This window comes from Ipomoea nil, unplaced genomic scaffold, assembly GCF_001879475.1.
Source record: "Ipomoea nil cultivar Tokyo-kokei standard unplaced genomic scaffold, Asagao_1.1 scaffold0302, whole genome shotgun sequence".
Taxonomy (NCBI): Eukaryota; Viridiplantae; Streptophyta; class Magnoliopsida; order Solanales; family Convolvulaceae; genus Ipomoea; species Ipomoea nil.
The window spans coordinates 2,765,758-2,782,922 of NW_017616730.1; the positions used below are offsets into that span (position 1 = coordinate 2,765,758).

Consider the following 17,165-nt stretch of genomic DNA (forward strand, 5'->3'; position numbering starts at 1 on the left):
ATCTTGCAATATGTACCATGATCCACAATATAATTGTCAGATATATAGATTCCTAGTTTTTCACTGAAGAATCAATGTTTTTTACTTCTCATTTTGATGGATCTTGCAAATTATTCTGTGGATTCGGGTTCAAAAATATACAATTTATATACTGAATGTTCATAATTTTTGCATACTAAATGTACACAATTTAAATTGTGAACATTTAATATGTAAATTGTGTATATAGGACCCGGGTCCATGGTATAACTGTTGGATAGATCTTGGTCAGCCAATAACAAGCCAAACAATTATTGGGCTTTAATTTATTATAGGCTTCAGCCCAAATAATAATGCCAGTTATATGGGCCGGACAGATTAGCATTAATTAGTGGGCCGATCTGACAATGCTTCTACACTAGGCCCGGATTCCAAACCGCAAATCTAGAAGCTGAGGAATCAGATCTCAGATTCTTGGTCCGCGAAGTTAGGCGGGTCACGACGCGTTGACAAACTGTAGAAGGTGTAGTCAGAGGGAGACGATCGGGAGGAGAGGGTGATTGGTGACATTGATTGAGAGCAGTTGAGCGAGTTTTTTATGGAATGCGGCGGAATTAGTTATTGCCGGCGGCGGCGGTGGTGGTAGCGGCGCATTAAGTTTTGATTGTATGGCGTACCGTCGGCGGCAGCAAGTGCCGAGGACTTCTGCTGCGTCCGGGGAAGAGATTGAGAGTCTGCACGAGCCTCCTCCGTTTTCGATTTCAGTGCCTGACGGCGCCAACTCTTCGTCGTCGCTCGCCGCGAAGGCCATCAGAGCGTCCTCGGCTCATCGCGACTTCTCTCTGTCCTCAGCTTACGGCGAGTCTGCTGTCTCTTCTCCTCGGGAGTCGTCTAATACCGTTAGATCTTCCTCTTTTCCTTCCTCAACTAAGGTCCACTTTCTGGAACTTCATTTGTCCCGTTGCATTTCAGAGTTATGCGTATGCTTTTGTAATAAGTCATGTACATTCTTAATTTTCAAGTATCTATTAACGGAGCAGGACTTGAGTGAGTGATTTTATGCTTCAGTATGAGTACTGCGGAGTTGAATTTGGCATGGCAAAGGATTGATGAAGGAGATTAGCTTGCGTAAATCATATTAGTGTTTTATCTAAATTTACTATATTTACTAGGAGTATGTTATTCATTTGGACTTTATAGTGTCCATATGACAAGCGAAAATTTGAATGTTAGGAGCAATCAAAGCTTTTTCATTCTTTTTAGAACTAGATTGATAGATATAGAATTCTCCACCATAGCTGAAGCCAAATAAGATTTTCAGCTTGTGAAGTTGGATATAGAGATTTAGTTGAATTGTTCACTTGCTCTGATTTGCTTATTTTGGAAAAATATGTTTCCACTTCAGCCAGATTGTTTGTATGTATATAGGATTCATCCAACTATGGATATACTTCAACGAAAAGCTTTAATGAGCCCAAACAAGGATTTTGGGGTGCACTAGCCAGGAAAGCAAAATCCATTATTGATGATGATATTGTGGAGCAACAACAACATGAAGCTGTGGGGAGAACAAGGACACAGCAGATGTCTGATACCACAACAAGGGATAAGGTCAGAAAGAGGTTTTGAAAGTCAGAAACTTATTTAACATGTGAATAATTTATGATTTTAGTAAATTTTTCACTCCTGGAGCAGGAAGCTTGTCAATTGATCAAATGTTCCATTTCATTGCTACTCACATTTTAGGCAGATATGTAACTGTAATTCATGAGTTAATAAATTTTTTATTGATGCTTTGCTTAATTAATATCATTTCTTCCAGTCCACGTGTTTGATGTATTTGGGTTTAAATATATACATAAGAAACCTAAATTATATCATTGTTTCCTTGCCACTTTATGGTTAAAACAGCTTCCAGAAAGCCAAAGAAAACCAGAAAACCATAAACTGCAGAAAGGGTTGGATGCCCTTGCATCTTCCCTTAATTATATTGGCGACACCATTGGCAATGCTTTTGAGGTAGGCTTGCCTTACACCCTTAACTTTTCTTTTGTAATGATGCTGTACATATCTGCATTTTCTTTTTCTCTTTGTAATGAATGCTTCATCTACACAGTTTAATATGTGGTGCTGCTTCCCTGCTTTGGCATGAATATTTTCAATTCCTGTGCAGGAGGGCCGTGCAGTTGTGGAGAATCGTACTGCAGATATACTTCAAACTCGAAAGCTACAAATAAGGAGAAAAGGAAGTACTTCTGCGCAGAATCAAGCTTCAAATGTTAGTGGTGTGTGGCAGCAACCTGCTATGCGGAACAATGTGCAAACCCAGCCACAGACTGATTTAGAAACTCAGCTGAAAGCATCTCGCGACGTAAGGTGGCAACTGTGTATCACTGGTTTGGATAATGAATAAAATGCATATATATAAAAAATTGACAACATATTGCTCCAATACAGTCTTTAGCAAAATCAAGTCTTATACTTTATTTGGAGAATGCCTATATATCTTTGGTTCCGTGGGCATAAATAGAGTAGTTCTATCTTTTATTTTTATATATATATTTTTTAAATTTTAATATGTAGTTATTAGTTGCTCTGATTTTGAATTCAAATATGCTGGATTTTTGTGACTCTTTTGCAGCAAATGGCTTCTCTTGTTATTAGTGGATAGTGGAGCCCATTTCCTAGTAATTTGAGACCGGAATTTGGAAACCATAGATGAAATGTTCTATGGAATTGCTCTTATTAATATTCCAATGCTCTCGACAAAATACATGTAGTTGCTGTTGTGAGTTATTTGATACACTATCTGTTCTGTATATCAGGTTGCAAATGCAATGGCTGCAAAATCAAAAGTACAACTACGGGAGCTTAAGACTGTAAAAGCTGATTTGGCTTTTGCAAAAGAGCGTTGTGCACAGCTGGAAGAAGAAAATCGAATTCTTAGAGAAAGTCGTGATAAAGGTGGCAACCCAGAAGATGATGACTTGGTATTCCTCCTGATTATATAATATTGATCTGTCATTTGCCATGGTGTATGAGTCATGCAATTAGACTTATCTGGACTTGCTTTCAGTTCTTTTATGCATCATTTCTCATATTTCATGGCATTTTTCTAATCTTCTCATGCTTAAAATTTTGCCCCACAATGGAAGTAATGATTATTATGGTAATACGTGTATATCAGATAAGGCTCCAACTAGAGACACTTTTGGCTGAGAAGGCTAGGTTGGCTCAAGAGAACTCAGTACTCACACGCGAGAACCGTTTCCTAAGGGAGATTGTCGAGTACCACCAGCTCACTATGCAGGATGTTGTGTACCTGGATGAAACTAATGAAGAGGTGACTGAAGTTTACCCCATAAAGGTACACACATCTACTAATCTGCAATTGTTTAATAGCACATTGCTTTCTTCCTCAGCTCACCTATTCCTCCAATTCCAGGTTGAAACTCCCCAAGTGACCAATGACCTCTCATCTCATCCCGTGCCATCCCCAGAGCTTACGGATGCTTCTGATGGCGTTTCCTCTTACATACCCGCACCATCAAAAAATGGTTTGGGAAGACATTCAAAACCATTTTCATAGAATGGTCTGTGCTGAAATTGAAAGTTTGTTTTCATGAAAACGTGTGGTTTAAGATGGTTTTTAGTGAGCATCTGATTGCTATGGCCTATGGCCATGTGCGTCTGTTATATATTCTTTTTGTATATTTCAACCTCTAGAGAAGGGAACTACCTAGCCCAGGACTGCAGGAGGATGTGCATATCTCATGTTTTACCCTCATATTTCAAAAGAAAAGCTTAGCTACCAAGAACAAGTTCCTTGTATGTTATTCTGGATCCCTTCAAAAATTGGCTTTTGGAACTGTATATTGGATTTCTGAAAGAAAATAAGTGGAAAGCCTTGTTAAGGTTATGCAAATGTAGTGAACATATGTAGCATTTTACAATACCGATTGGTTATGATGCGTTTTGCACTTGGTGCTATTATGTATACATACATGAATGTATTGGATATGATTAGGAATCATTCCTAATACTGAGTAATATTTTATACAATCATGTATGTGTACATGATAATACAAGGTACAAAAAGGCGCTTGTGCCAATTGACACTTGAAAAAGCAAACCAATTTAGGTTATTCATAGTTAATTGATTCAAATTAAGAATTTTTGAATTCATGAGAAAGCATGTAGTCATTAAATGTGGGCTTTAAGTGAAAGCTTGGTTTGTTAATCGGCAAAGGATTGTAATAATAAGCTAAATCAATCTAGGTTGTTCATAGCTAACTGACTCAAATCAAGAATGAATAAACTAAATCAATCTAGGTTGTTCATAGCTAACTGACTCAAATCAAGAATGATTTATTTTCCATAATCAACATTCAAGTATCAAAATGAGAGTGGATCCTTAACAAACAAGACACTACAATAACAGAATCATGTTGTCCAGCAACAACTAACTACTGAATTCTGCAAACAGAAACAAGTCTCTATGGATGGCTATATACAAACATGTTTCTTTGCCCCTGGTTTTATGCATCATCTGGGAGTAATGGTGTGGACGACGCCGCTGACTAGGTCACTGCCGGAGACATCAGTTGAAATATATGGATTTTTCATGGGCGCCGATGCAGATGAAGAGCTGACATCCTTGATCGGATCAGTGACCGATGATGAATCTCTGATTCTGGTGTCAGACTCCGGCATCATAAGCCATATGGCTTCCAGTTCTCGAACCACTTCTGCCATTGAAGGCCGGGAATCTGTGTCGTCTTGGCAGCATTTGAGAGCCAGTGTTATGAACTTCTCCACGCATTCAGAAGGATATGATCCCATCCGCTCATCAATCACAGAGAATATCATGCCCGAAGAATATGCAACGTTTACCTGATGCAATGCAAACCACAAGTCTTGTGTGAATTTATGGCCTATTTCTCAACTAAATTAAAAGATGTGTACTATCTTGCCCACAAAAGGCGAAATCCCTCGCTCCAAGGGCCCCACACCCAGGCTCGAGATAGGATTGTGGAGGATGTGTACTATCTCAACTTGTCATATTATGTTATGTTCAACACTCAACAGTACAATGAAGTGGGAAAGAGCTTACCTCCCTAACAATATTTTTGCCGTGAGAAATAGGGTGCATTCCAGTCAACAACTCGAGGAATACTACACCAAGGCTGTAAACATCGCTCTTGTCCGTGAGTTTGTGGGTTAGGAAATACTCCGGGTCGAGATATCCCTGCAAGAACGCCATATTTTTGTGACTTCGTAGCATATGTGAACTCTCAGTTCTCCAAACAAAAACATATCATGATGACATCAATAAGTTGCTTGCTCGAGTTACATGGCTACTTATTTTCAAAGAGATAATGCTTACCGGAGTACCCTTAACAACCGTCGATACGTGAGCGGGGACCTCCCCTTCGAGATCAGGGACAGGCGCAAGCCGTGAAAGTCCAAAATCAGCAACCTTGGCTGTAAATTTTGCGTCCAACAATATGTTACTTGCCTTGATATCTCTATGGAATATAGGCGGATCAGCTTCCGTGTGCAAATATAGAATGCCCTTCGCGGAACCCAGTGCGACTCTCAATCTCAAGGCAAAGGTTAGAGGATCTTTAGATTTAACTGTCGTATCACATGGGCAAAGAGTTCAGTTAATGGCGTAAGATGATAATAGTAGGAAGACGACAAAAAAAAAAAAATAAAAAAAAATCCTTAGTTTACCAGACAAATGATCTCTCAAAGTACCATTCGGCATGAATTCGTAGACCAGCATCTAAATGTGAAGCAGAGAAAAAAACAAAAAAAACGTATATAAACATCTGTTAGACGGTGTCACAGTGAAAGCACTAATCGGGAAATAATTGCTTAGAATCATTTTGAATATCTTCTTTTTCACGTGTCAAATTTCTCAACCATGCAATTTTCGGTCATAAATTGTACCAATGAAGTTAGCGTTAAACTATTCTGTTAGTTATAGACAACGATCTTTCATTTTACGTGATGTGCATTTTAAGGTACCTACCTGTTCGCCTTCTTCTCCACAATATCCAAGTAAAGCCACGAGGTTTCTATGATGCAGCCTAGACAATAGTTCAATTTCCGTAAGAAACTCTTTTTCGCCCTGCAATGATCCCTCTTGAGCACGCTTGATGGCCACGACTGTTCCATCGGCTAAGACACCTCTATACACTTTCCCGTATCCTCCCTGCCCAACAACACTTGAGTTGTTGAAATCCCTCGTTGCTGCTATCAGTTCTTGAAAAGTGTACTCTTTCACGCCGTCAATTTTGATAGAGATCTTTGACACTGCAAAATAACGAAAATACGGATATAGAACATAGCATGGAAACATCTAAACAAGGCTATAACTTTGAGATATACAATTCATAAATAATAGATGAAATATGATATGCTATCTGTTAGAAAAATAAAGAGTTAGGTTTATCTATAGGGTTGTCTCTGTTTATGAATTATGAATAGGTGTTAGTTATGGGTAGTTACTTACAGTTATGTGTTTGTATATATATATGTACTATGTTTCTTTATTAGAAACACATATAATACTAATATATTTCAGTCTTATATACATTTTCTATTCTTTGATTCTTCATCATTGCTTCCGCCTAACTGGCGGGTGGTGTTATTCTCCACCCGCCAGGCCATTCCATCTTCCAAATTCAACAAGTACGATACTCACTTTGGCGTCTCCTCGTTGCTGATCGGAATTTCCGCATATGCAATCTAAAAATGAGGAGTGACACAAATGCAGACAGCGTAACTGCACCGCCAATTGACCCTAGTATGATGCCGGCTAGAGCTCCCTTGCTTAGGCCGGAGGATGAAGTTGAAGGAGGGATATCTGCAAGAGGACCATAAACGCACCCCACGGTGAGCATAAAATTACGGTTTTTACTCATATAAACCAAGCAAAGTCATTAAGATTATGAAAAAAAGTGACATACAATTTGAATAGTCTCCCAGTAGGGTGAACCCGAGAAGTTCGTAAGGTCCAAAAAGATCATTATCAGGTATCAGCCATCCAGTAAATAAGCCCGTAAGTCGCAAAACTTCGCTCTTATTGAATTCACGGGAGCTATTAACGTCCATGAAAATGGGGTAAAACTCGAAGTGCATCTCCAACCGAGGGCCTGGTTCCCAGTCAAGTGAATCAATGCGTACTTGCGAAAGGTTCAGCACTAGACCATCGCTCAGGTACCACGCAAACTCATTCAGGTATGGCCGGATATCACGGAATCCCGGACTCTTTAACCGATACTGAACAAGCAGAGGTAAAACGCAAAAGCAAGTAGGATAAGGCAACGAATACACGTAGGGTGGGGGGCACCCCAACGGGGGGCAGTCAGTGATACTCTTTGAGATCATGCGGTTATCAGTTTCATTGCCAGAAGGTCCACACGACTCATTTAGTAGGTTAGCATTTGAACACAACGGGTTTCCTTGGAGCCTAAAGAATTATACCGAAAAAAAAAAAAAAAAAAAAAAGGACAAAATTTACATCAACTAGGTATTAGATTGTAATGCAGGTATTACACATAAGAACGAAATAATTCATAAATGCTGAAGAGTATAGTAATTGCAAACCTAACAGTGACATTTTGTGGGATAATCGGACTTCCCGATATATTGGAAAACGCATTGTTCTGAAAGTCCCTGCAGTTTTCAAGAATTATACAAATTAAATGATCTCAAATGTACAGTTATTCAACAATCAATTCACCTATCAGCATGGTTGAAAAAATCGCTAGGCACTCCTCGGACGCTCGGAGGCGCCTAGGCGCTGATTAATCGCCGCCTAGGCGCCCGTGTATTTTTTTATTTTTAAAAATTTGTTTAAATTTTTTAAGACTTGATAATTATAAACTATTTAATACTTTAATACTTAATACTAAAATATTAAATATTAAATATTAACCTAAAAACATCTAGAGTTTGAACAATTTAGGGTTATTTCGCCCAAAATAATGTCGGTGCAATAACCCATTTAAAAAAGAAGGGAACAATAGCTAATCGGCCAACTAGGCAACCTAGTCGGTGCCTCTCTAGGCGGCTGGCCAGCGCCTAGGCGGGATTTTTGCAACAGTGTCTATCAGACTTCGACCACTAAAAACGCTATTAAACTAAGACCAAAAGAAAAGGATGTTGGCATGGAAACGTGCAGATATTGTCATTTTGCTAGTACATCGGTAGGCTTCTCACGCAAATTGTTGACATTTAGTATTGAAGAAACCACAAATCTACGAGTTTGAGGTCTTACAGGAAGAGGCTCTCAGTTGAATTAAGTCTCCTATTTTGCCAAATAGTGGATGGTATAGAACCGCTTAACGAATTGTTTGCAAGAGACCTGCAAAGGAAAAAGGCAGAGTAACTTATTAGCGACCATCGATTTAGCACAATTAATTGGAAAGAAGAATAACTCCAATCAGGACACCGAAACAAAATAAATAAAGTCCAGTTAATCGAACTGTTAAAAGAGGCTTAGGTGAAATGCTTACAGTCTCTGCAAACGAGGAAGTTCAGAAAAGCTTGTAGGAATACTTCCATTAAGATTGTTGTTTGATAAATCGCTGCAAATTTGATATTATTAGTATGCATAAAATTTTACCCTAACAATTTTTGCAATTCAATAGGATTACCAATATGCCAAAGAATAATATCTGTTCTGGCAACTGACTAATAATTAAGAGTAGACGATTAAGTCCAAAGAATTTAAAATAGACTCTTACATGGTTGTGATATTCCCGGAGAGCCTATTTGTTGGTATGGGCCCTGTAAGTTGGTTAGAGCTGAGATCTCTGAAATGCGAAAATTAAAAATTAGAGTAGGATTGGAGCAAAAGAACGAAATACAATGAAATGTAATGACTTTTTTTTTTTTTGAATATTACTGACTGTATTACAATGCAGTATCTGTTCATAACTATTTTCTCAATCTACCGCCTCCACTGAGGCTCAAACCCACAACGAAGGGTTTTGTATTTCCAATGGAACCGATGTTGATTAAATAATAAGTGTTCAAAAATATATGAAATACACCTTATATAGTTATATGCACCAAAAACTCGCACCATCTCGTATTTTACACACTCATAGATTTGGACATATGGCATATTACTTACACGTAAGTGAGATTAGCTATGTTGCTTAGATCTGGTACTGGCCCCTGCAGGCCGCAGTTCCTGAGACTCCTGATAACCAAAGACAAACGAAAAGCCCTCAGATGATAGATACAGTATCCGAAACATAATACCTAGGCCCCACGCAGTCTTTGTATATTAACTCAACCCAAAGATATTACTTTCGTTGTCAACATCATTTAACGTATTAAAATTGAAAGTTGTCAATATTTAGAAGCTAAACATAGATTGGATATATATAGTGTAGCGTAAGATCCTTTTGAATACTATAACAAACAATGTGAAAGCATAGGTCGGAAATAGACAACTGCATCCTCTAATATGCATACAATTAAAATACAACCTTACCACACGATAAATCAAAGTCAAGGTAAATAAAATAAATCATGAATGCCTTACATCCTTTACTCTATATAGGGCAAAATTAAGTTTCGCATTCACTTACATTTTCAGCAAATGAGACATGTTTCCATAAGACTCTGGTATCCGACTCCCGTCAAAGTGGTTGTTGTCAAGTTGACTGCAGAGAGAGAGAGAGAATTCAAAGTTTGGACGCCACCAATACCCATAAACGGATGAACCCAAAAGGTTATTATGCATATGGGTCAAACCACACTAAAAGATTGAATCCAACCAATTAGCTAGTCTAACCCATGGCCTTATAAACCCATATGTTCTCTCTTATTTTATCAATATGGGACTCTTAACAGTATGATATTTTATTGATAAATATTTTATGCAGAAAGAAATACCGCTTACATGATGAGCACTTTTGGTAATTCAGCCAGCTCTGGTGGAAGGGATCCCGTTAAGTTGTTATTGTCGAGCAATCTGAGAAATTTATGTCATTAACAACTAGCAAGAAGAAATAATCATAATGCCAATGAATAGTCTGGTAAAAGCCTAAAAGGAAGGCAAGGAAGCACTCTAGGGCAACGAGTGTCCAGAATTAGAAAGAAAAACGGTATACATAAATCTATATAAAATGTAAAAATATATTTAAAGATTTAACTTTTTCTGTGACTTTTCAGCATCAATGACCAAGACTAATCTAATTGAGAAGCTTGCATTATTATAATCACACTATCCCGTGTATTATCAGTTAATGTTTTCCAGCTACAGGAACGAGAATCGTTTTATTAAACATAGTTGTTAAAAGCCTCAACCTTGGACTATTATTCGAATGTAAATGTAAGCGACAAGTACCAAGGACAACCCCTTTTATAGTTCGAGGATAACCATGCTTCATGGAGACATCCTTAAAAGAGCGAGATAGACAACTTACAAGTGAAGAAGCTGGGGAAGTTTAGACAGCTGAGGCGGGATTGGTCCACTTAATGAATTGTTATTCATGTGGCTGTCCAGGAAACAAAATAACAATTTATTCAAAACATGTAAAAATGAAAAGTCCGGGCAGTCATGGGAATAAAGTCAAATATCATTGCATTTGAGCGAGCAAATAAGAAGTTTCCTTACAAGTGTTGCGTTTTGTTCAAATTTGCAAATGAGAGAGGTATTGGACCCGATATGTGATTCTGGTCGATTTGTATCCTGTCTAAATTAGGAAGATTACCGAGCTCTTCAGGCAAGGGGCCTGTCAGTTCATTTCCATTCAGAAGCCTGGAACAAAGAAGAGCGATGAAGAAAATCAGAAAAAGGCAATATGCCGTGTATTTTTGAGAAACAAACTAGAAAATTCTAGTAGCAGAATGAATGAACGAAAATTTTAAAACTTACAATAACTCTAACGTTGAAATACTTCCTATCTCCTTTGGTATACTTCCGCCAATACTGTTCCACATCACATCTCTTCCAGAACAAACAAAAGTAAACATTTTGGTTAAAAACAATAACGAAGTGGGGGGAAAAGCATGTCCAAGAAATCAGAACTTACAATATCTTCAAATGAGATAAGCGGCCAAGCTCAGGTGATAAACTTCCTGATAAGCCCATCTTCAACAGTTGCCTGTTAAAAGGACAGAATGAGGAGGAGTTCATACTTTTGGCATAACACAAAAATAAATGATAATGATGGATTCATATCAAGTAGAAAGTTTGAAATCAAATTGTCTTCAGCCCTCCATTTTGATTGTTGTCGATTGTAATGGTTGCTACTGGTTAGTTTGTTCATTTTACAGTGATTCTTTGCGGCCTCATGTGAATATGTAATGGTTATACAATAAGAAGATAAAAATCACTAGAGCAGAAATGTAAGCGTTCAATCATAGTATGAGGAAAGTCGAGAAACTGGTATCTTAATACTGTGTAATATCTATGTTCATGGCAAAGCAAAGAAAGAAAACGAGTCAGGCACAATTGAAGAAGTCGTACAGTTCTCGCACATGAAAGTAGCCATCACTCAGTGTGTCATTATAGCATAGCACCCCTGTCCAATTTGAGGCACATGGATCTCCTGCCCTCCAGTTACTCAGATTCCTATTTGGATCAATCAAGCTTCCCCTGATGGAACGCAATGCTTTTACTGCATAAAAAAAATTTTGAAAGGCACCACAGTTTTAGCATCGATATCAACAGAACTTTATATATCATAGTGCATGGCATTTCCTTATTTACGAACTCAAAGTTCATCCATCCAGAGCTTGAGAAGACAAATAGGGGCAGGTTACGAGTTTCAAAGAATCATGTCCCAAGCTTCTACATGTTTGTTAGCTTTTAAACTCCCATCTCAAACAAGGAAAACTCAATCCTGGGTATACTTTGGATTGTTTGAATGTTTGATCTTCATTTAACTCTTAACAAATGTGAACTTCCATCTTAACACACTCTTTAGACTCACCATTCAGCATAACAATTTCAGCAATATAAGGTCGGGAAAATACAGTACTTGAAACCAGCTCTATAGTCTAACCAAGGATACGAGAGAAATAAAGCTGCTACCTTCATCAGGATGAGTAACTCGATCGTCTGCCCCAGTAACCAACATAAACCAGCAAATCCATACAATCAAACTCACTTCAATCAAAGCAATTCTCCTGGTGTTCATTTTGAAGATACGGACCCAAAATTCAAAAACTCCTCTCAAACTACAAAACTATGAAACCTTGAGCATCCTTCCCCTGATAACACAGAAAGCAAGCAATATTCCACAACTGAGCCCAGTTTCAGATATAATTACTAAAAGTATTACACAACAAACAAAACCCAATTTAAAGATACAAACTTTTGACTAATGAAAACAATCCCCCCACATCCAGATGCTTGAGAAATAAAGAAAACAAAATATCTCTGTCCAAAAGAATTGAATATTCCTGATTACCTAAGTGATTGCATCAACAAAATCATTGACCAAATAAACAAATGGGTTATCAAACTCAACAGAGAAACCTAAAACTCAATTGGAAATTTCGTGTTTCACCTTACAGAGGAGTAAAGAACACTGCTTGCCCACAATATGAGCAGCTGGTAGCTAGGAAGGCGCGGTTGGTAAATGTAATTCTCTTAAGAAAACATGAATTTCCTTCGCTGGCGCTGACTGGGTCGCCATTTGAGGGATGGGTTATTGTACGGTTGATAAATATTAGGTAGGTAGATAGCAACCCCGATACGATGATCATTGATCGGGTAAAAATGATGGCGAGAGCAAAACAGCAGCCTTTCGTTTAAAATATTCAAAGAGAAAAGCCAATTTCGTCTGCAATATAATATATTTGTTCAATATTGAAACTGGGAAAGTTGACTTTTCTGGAGGGAGTAGTTGTGCACACATGTTGAGCTGTTCTTGAATATTAATATGATGAACTGATGATGATGATGAAGGTTCATATTTCTGGGTTGAGAGAGTGGAAAAAAATCTGAAAAATGAATCGGAACACTGGGAAGAATATGGCATCTTTTCGGATCCTTTGAGGATTCACACTTGCGACAAGCTAACCACAGTCGGATAGTGCCGTTGAAGCAGTCTTTCCCGTCTGCCGCAAGAAAACAGGCGACGAAAATTCCATTCAATGAATTAAAAATCGTTACGAAGTCAATTGCTTGCCATGATACACCTTCTTATGATGTTTGTTTTTTGTTAGATTATGAGATGCTCTGGGTTGGATTCCACAAGTAATGATTTCCTTTGGGCTAGCTTCTGTGCCTTTCGGCGGGAACATGGTGAATCTGGACCATTAAACGGATAGAGAAAGACACGGATCACAATGTGTGGTTTACACCGAAAAAAAATGAGGTACTCTGAGCATTGATCATTTTATGTTGTTTTGTTACTCGTACTATTATTTTTTGGTAAAAGAGTCAAACAAGTACATAAACTTTACGCAAAAAGTTAATTAAATTTTAAACTTTTAAAACTTGTAATTATAAACTCATACATATTATTTTGAAGCATTTAAACACATAAACCGATTAATAACTTGTAATTACATGTTATATTACAAGTTGCCTAGGGTTTCAGTGACCTTTCCTACACTTTTCAGTAATAATCACCGGCGACCGCTAGTCGCCGGACGCATTTGGAGGAGGCGACCAAGTTTGTCGCCTGCCCCGGCGAAGGAGAAGACATACCAACTAGTCGCCTTCTCCGACGGTGGGAGAAGGAGAAGGAGAAGGCAGACCAGTTGGTCGCCTCCTCCAAACGCGATTATCGTTGAAAAGTGTATAAAAGTTCGTCAGAACCTTGGGTAACATGGAATTACAGGTTACCAATTGGTTCTTGGGCTTAAATGCTTCAAAATAACATGTTTATAGGTTTAATTGCAACTTTTGACAAATTTAAGGGTTTAATTAATTTTTTGAGTAAAGTTCAAAGGCTTATTTGACAATTCCCTTATTATTTCTTGGATGACCAGAAAAACCAAGTGGAGCAATATTGTAGACTTGTAGACTAAGTAAACTTCGTTTATGTGTATCAGTCCATAAATTAGTAAATTATACACGATAAGTAAATCGTATTAGAAAGAAACGTATGGTCTTCCGGGGCTTAGCGTAGTTGGTTTGTCGTATGATTTAAAGGTCATGACTAGAGGTAGCAGTGCAGGATTTTGAATCCTGATTGGGTGATTGATCGACTCGTTAAAAAAATGCACGGCGGGCTCAATAATCAACAAAGTTATATACCAACTGCCAACTGCCAACTGCTATATGTAGTATGATGGTATCTATGTTATCATTCCAAATGGGTGGTCACAGAACTTGGTGGTGTGGGCATTGATTCTTTGAGCTGAAATAGATTCAGAAAGTATAAAATATATATTTTTTTTGGTGCATAAAGTATAAAATATATGCTACTTTGTAAAGAATTATGAGAGTTTCAAAAAAAAAAAAGTTATATACCAATTTATTTTAAATTAATCAATCACTTGAGTGCTATAGGGCGAGGGGTCTAATTTCGGCTTTTTAATATACTATGTAAAATGCAATTTACACTTAATACTTGTATTTACTAACATGAATTATTATAAGATATTTTATAATGAACAATTATTCATGAATTAACTAAATATGATATAACTTTGTCAAAATATTAGTAGACATAATATTTCTTCAATAAAAATGTAATACTTATTAATTTTAAAAAATATTAAATTTTATCTAAAAAATATTACTTATTTTATGTTAAATGGACTCGATCATAAAAGACTAACTGATTTATAAATTGGGATAATTTAAATTTGTTATGTTTTTAACTTTCAGTCTTTAAATTTAAACTTGATCAGGTATGTACATATATGGATTATTGAAATATGCTCCTTTTAATAATTTAAAATGGCTAAAAATGTCATAATTAAATAATTGAAAACAGATATGATTAATTTTGATTTGAACTTAGGAATCAAACATAAAAATCAAATGATGAAATTCATAAATAATTGTAATGGATGCATACAGATATACAATTATACAAAAGCAGGTACAAATTAAATAATGGACAGCTCACCTAATCCCACTGAACCACGAACGTTTCTTATATTAAAAGGATTGTGTGTTTGGTTCATAAATCTACACATTAAGAATGTTGATCAAAATCATAGTTAGTGTTTAGTTGATAACTTTTTAAAATATAACTATGAGATTTGATTACTCATTCAATTAAAAACATCATCTTTAATTAAAAACTGCTATCATTCCATCTTATTTTGAGATTGTTGGAGTATTGGCTTAGGTACCTGAGATTAGTGCTAATCGCCTAAAATATACAGATACAAGTAATCAAAATACGAGTTAGGTAAAATGATAAGTTATGCCTTTAATTTAGGAAAAAGATCAAAGAGACAAATCTTATAAGGGTCCGTTTGGAAAGCAGGAAAATGACTTCTGGAAAATGTTTTCTGGAAAATGAGTCATTTTCTGGAAAACATTTTCCTTTCCAGTGTTTGTTTGCATTATGGAAAACTGTTTTTCTGTGTTTGGTTCATTTTCTGGAAAATGAGTAGAATTGTATAATTAAACATTTTAATTATTTTATTTAAAATATTACAACATGTATAATAATATATAATAATATAATATTAATTTTAAATATAATAAAAATAGCTAAGTTTTTCAAAAAAAAAAAAAAAAACTAATAACATATCAAAAATATTATGGTGGTGGTGGTGGTGTAGTGGTAGTGGTGTTATTCGTTATATAATAATAATAATAATAATAATAACAATAATAATAATAATAATAATAATAATAATAATAATAATAATAATAATAATAATAATTGGTGGTGGTATGACGGTGGTGGTGTGATGGCGGTGGTATGGTGGTGGTGGCGACGGTGGTGGTTGCGGTGGTATGGTCGTGGAGGTGGCGCGGCGGTGGTGTGATGGTGGTGGCGGTGGTTGCGGTGGTATGATGGTGGCAGCGGCGACGGTGGTTGCGGTAGTATGCTGGTGGTGGCGGCGACGACGGTAGTGGTGTTGGTGTGATGGTGGTGGTAGTATGACGGTGGTGGCAGTGGTCGTGTGGTTGCGATGGTGGTGGTGATGGTGGCGGCGACGGTGGTTGCGGTGGTATGGTGGTGGTGGTGGCGGCGGTGGTATGGTGGTGGTGGCGGCGACGGCAGTGGCGGTGTGATGGCGGTGGTGTAGTGGTGGTGGCGGTGGTATGGTGGTGATGGCGGTGGCGGTGGTATGGTGGTAGTGGTGGCGGCGATGGTGGTTGTGGTGGTATGGTGGTGGTGGCGGTGGTAGCGGCGACAATGGTTGTAGTGGTATGGTGGTGGTGGTGGTGGCGGCGACGGTGGTTGCGGTGGTATGGTGGCGATGGCGGCGGCGGTGGTATGGTGGTAGTGGTGGCGGCGACGGTGGTTGCGGTGGTATGGTGGTGGTGGTGGCGGCGGCGGTGGTGTGAAGGTGGTGGTGTGGTGGTGGTGGCGGCGGCGATGGTGGCAGTGGTATGGTGGTGGTGGTGGTGGTGGTAGTGGTTGCGGTGTTGGTGGTGGTTGTGGTGGTGGTGTGATGGTGGCGGGGGTATAGTGGTGGTGGCGGCGGCAATAGTGGTGGTGATGGTGGTATGGTGTTGATGATGTTGGTGGTGGTGTGATGTTGGTGTAAAAGTTGGAAAATGACTTCCCCCAAAAAAAAGGGGAAGTCATTTTCCTCCAAAACAAGCCTATTTTCCAAAGTCAACGGAAAATGATTTCCGTTGACTTGATTTTCCAGGCACATCCAAACACTGGAAACTTGGAAAATGATTTCCAGAACTCATTTTCCAGGTTTCCAAACACACCCTAAGGTTCAAATTAGTCACTGAACGTAACTTGAAAATGCAATTAGGCCATTGAACGAAAAAAAAAAGTGTAATTAGGCCACTGAACACTCCAAGTGTATGCAATTTCACCTGATAGCAGGTTACCATCAATTTTAGCAGGTTACCTGCTTACGTGGCGGCTGAGTTGGCATTTTAAAATAATTTTTAATAAATTTTAATAATAATTTTTAAAAAATAAAAATAAAAAAATGATGGTAAGCAAGTAAAATTTAAAATTTATTATTAAAATTTATTTAAAAAATTAAAATTTATTATTAAATTTACATTAAAATTTATTTAAAAATTATTAAAAATGCCA

General features: G+C 37.6%; 2 protein-coding genes across 6 annotated transcripts; one reads left to right on the top strand and one right to left on the bottom strand.

Annotated features, from left to right (window-relative positions):
* Positions 1-445: 445 nt before the first annotated feature.
* Positions 446-3,917, top strand: LOC109162745. Its single transcript, XM_019311430.1, has 7 exons — positions 446-911; positions 1,408-1,590; positions 1,891-1,998; positions 2,153-2,350; positions 2,805-2,969; positions 3,167-3,346; positions 3,425-3,917. Exons 1-7 carry the CDS (start codon positions 648-650, stop codon positions 3,566-3,568), a joined length of 1,242 nt encoding a protein of 413 aa, XP_019166975.1. The 5' UTR covers positions 446-647; the 3' UTR covers positions 3,569-3,917.
* A 401-nt stretch (positions 3,918-4,318) lies between these two features.
* Positions 4,319-13,111, bottom strand: LOC109162753 (probable LRR receptor-like serine/threonine-protein kinase At1g06840). Of its 5 annotated transcripts, XM_019311456.1 has the most exons (22): positions 12,530-13,111; positions 12,330-12,425; positions 12,047-12,225; positions 11,480-11,630; positions 11,043-11,114; positions 10,886-10,957; positions 10,625-10,768; positions 10,434-10,505; positions 9,908-9,979; positions 9,594-9,668; positions 9,131-9,199; positions 8,739-8,807; positions 8,508-8,579; positions 8,270-8,356; positions 7,597-7,665; positions 6,957-7,459; positions 6,692-6,853; positions 6,017-6,300; positions 5,716-5,767; positions 5,303-5,616; positions 5,093-5,269; positions 4,319-4,872 (listed from the first exon to the last, which is right to left on the bottom strand). In XM_019311456.1, exons 3-22 carry the CDS (start codon positions 12,150-12,152, stop codon positions 4,525-4,527), a joined length of 2,970 nt encoding a protein of 989 aa, XP_019167001.1. In that variant the 5' UTR covers positions 12,153-12,225; positions 12,330-12,425; positions 12,530-13,111; the 3' UTR covers positions 4,319-4,524. The 5 variants fall into 5 exon arrangements, with proteins under 5 accessions (XP_019167001.1, XP_019166989.1, XP_019166983.1 ...); XM_019311444.1 differs by lacking the exon at positions 12,330-12,425; XM_019311438.1 differs by lacking the exon at positions 12,330-12,425 and having other exon boundaries at positions 12,525-13,111.
* Positions 13,112-17,165: the final 4,054 nt, after the last annotated feature.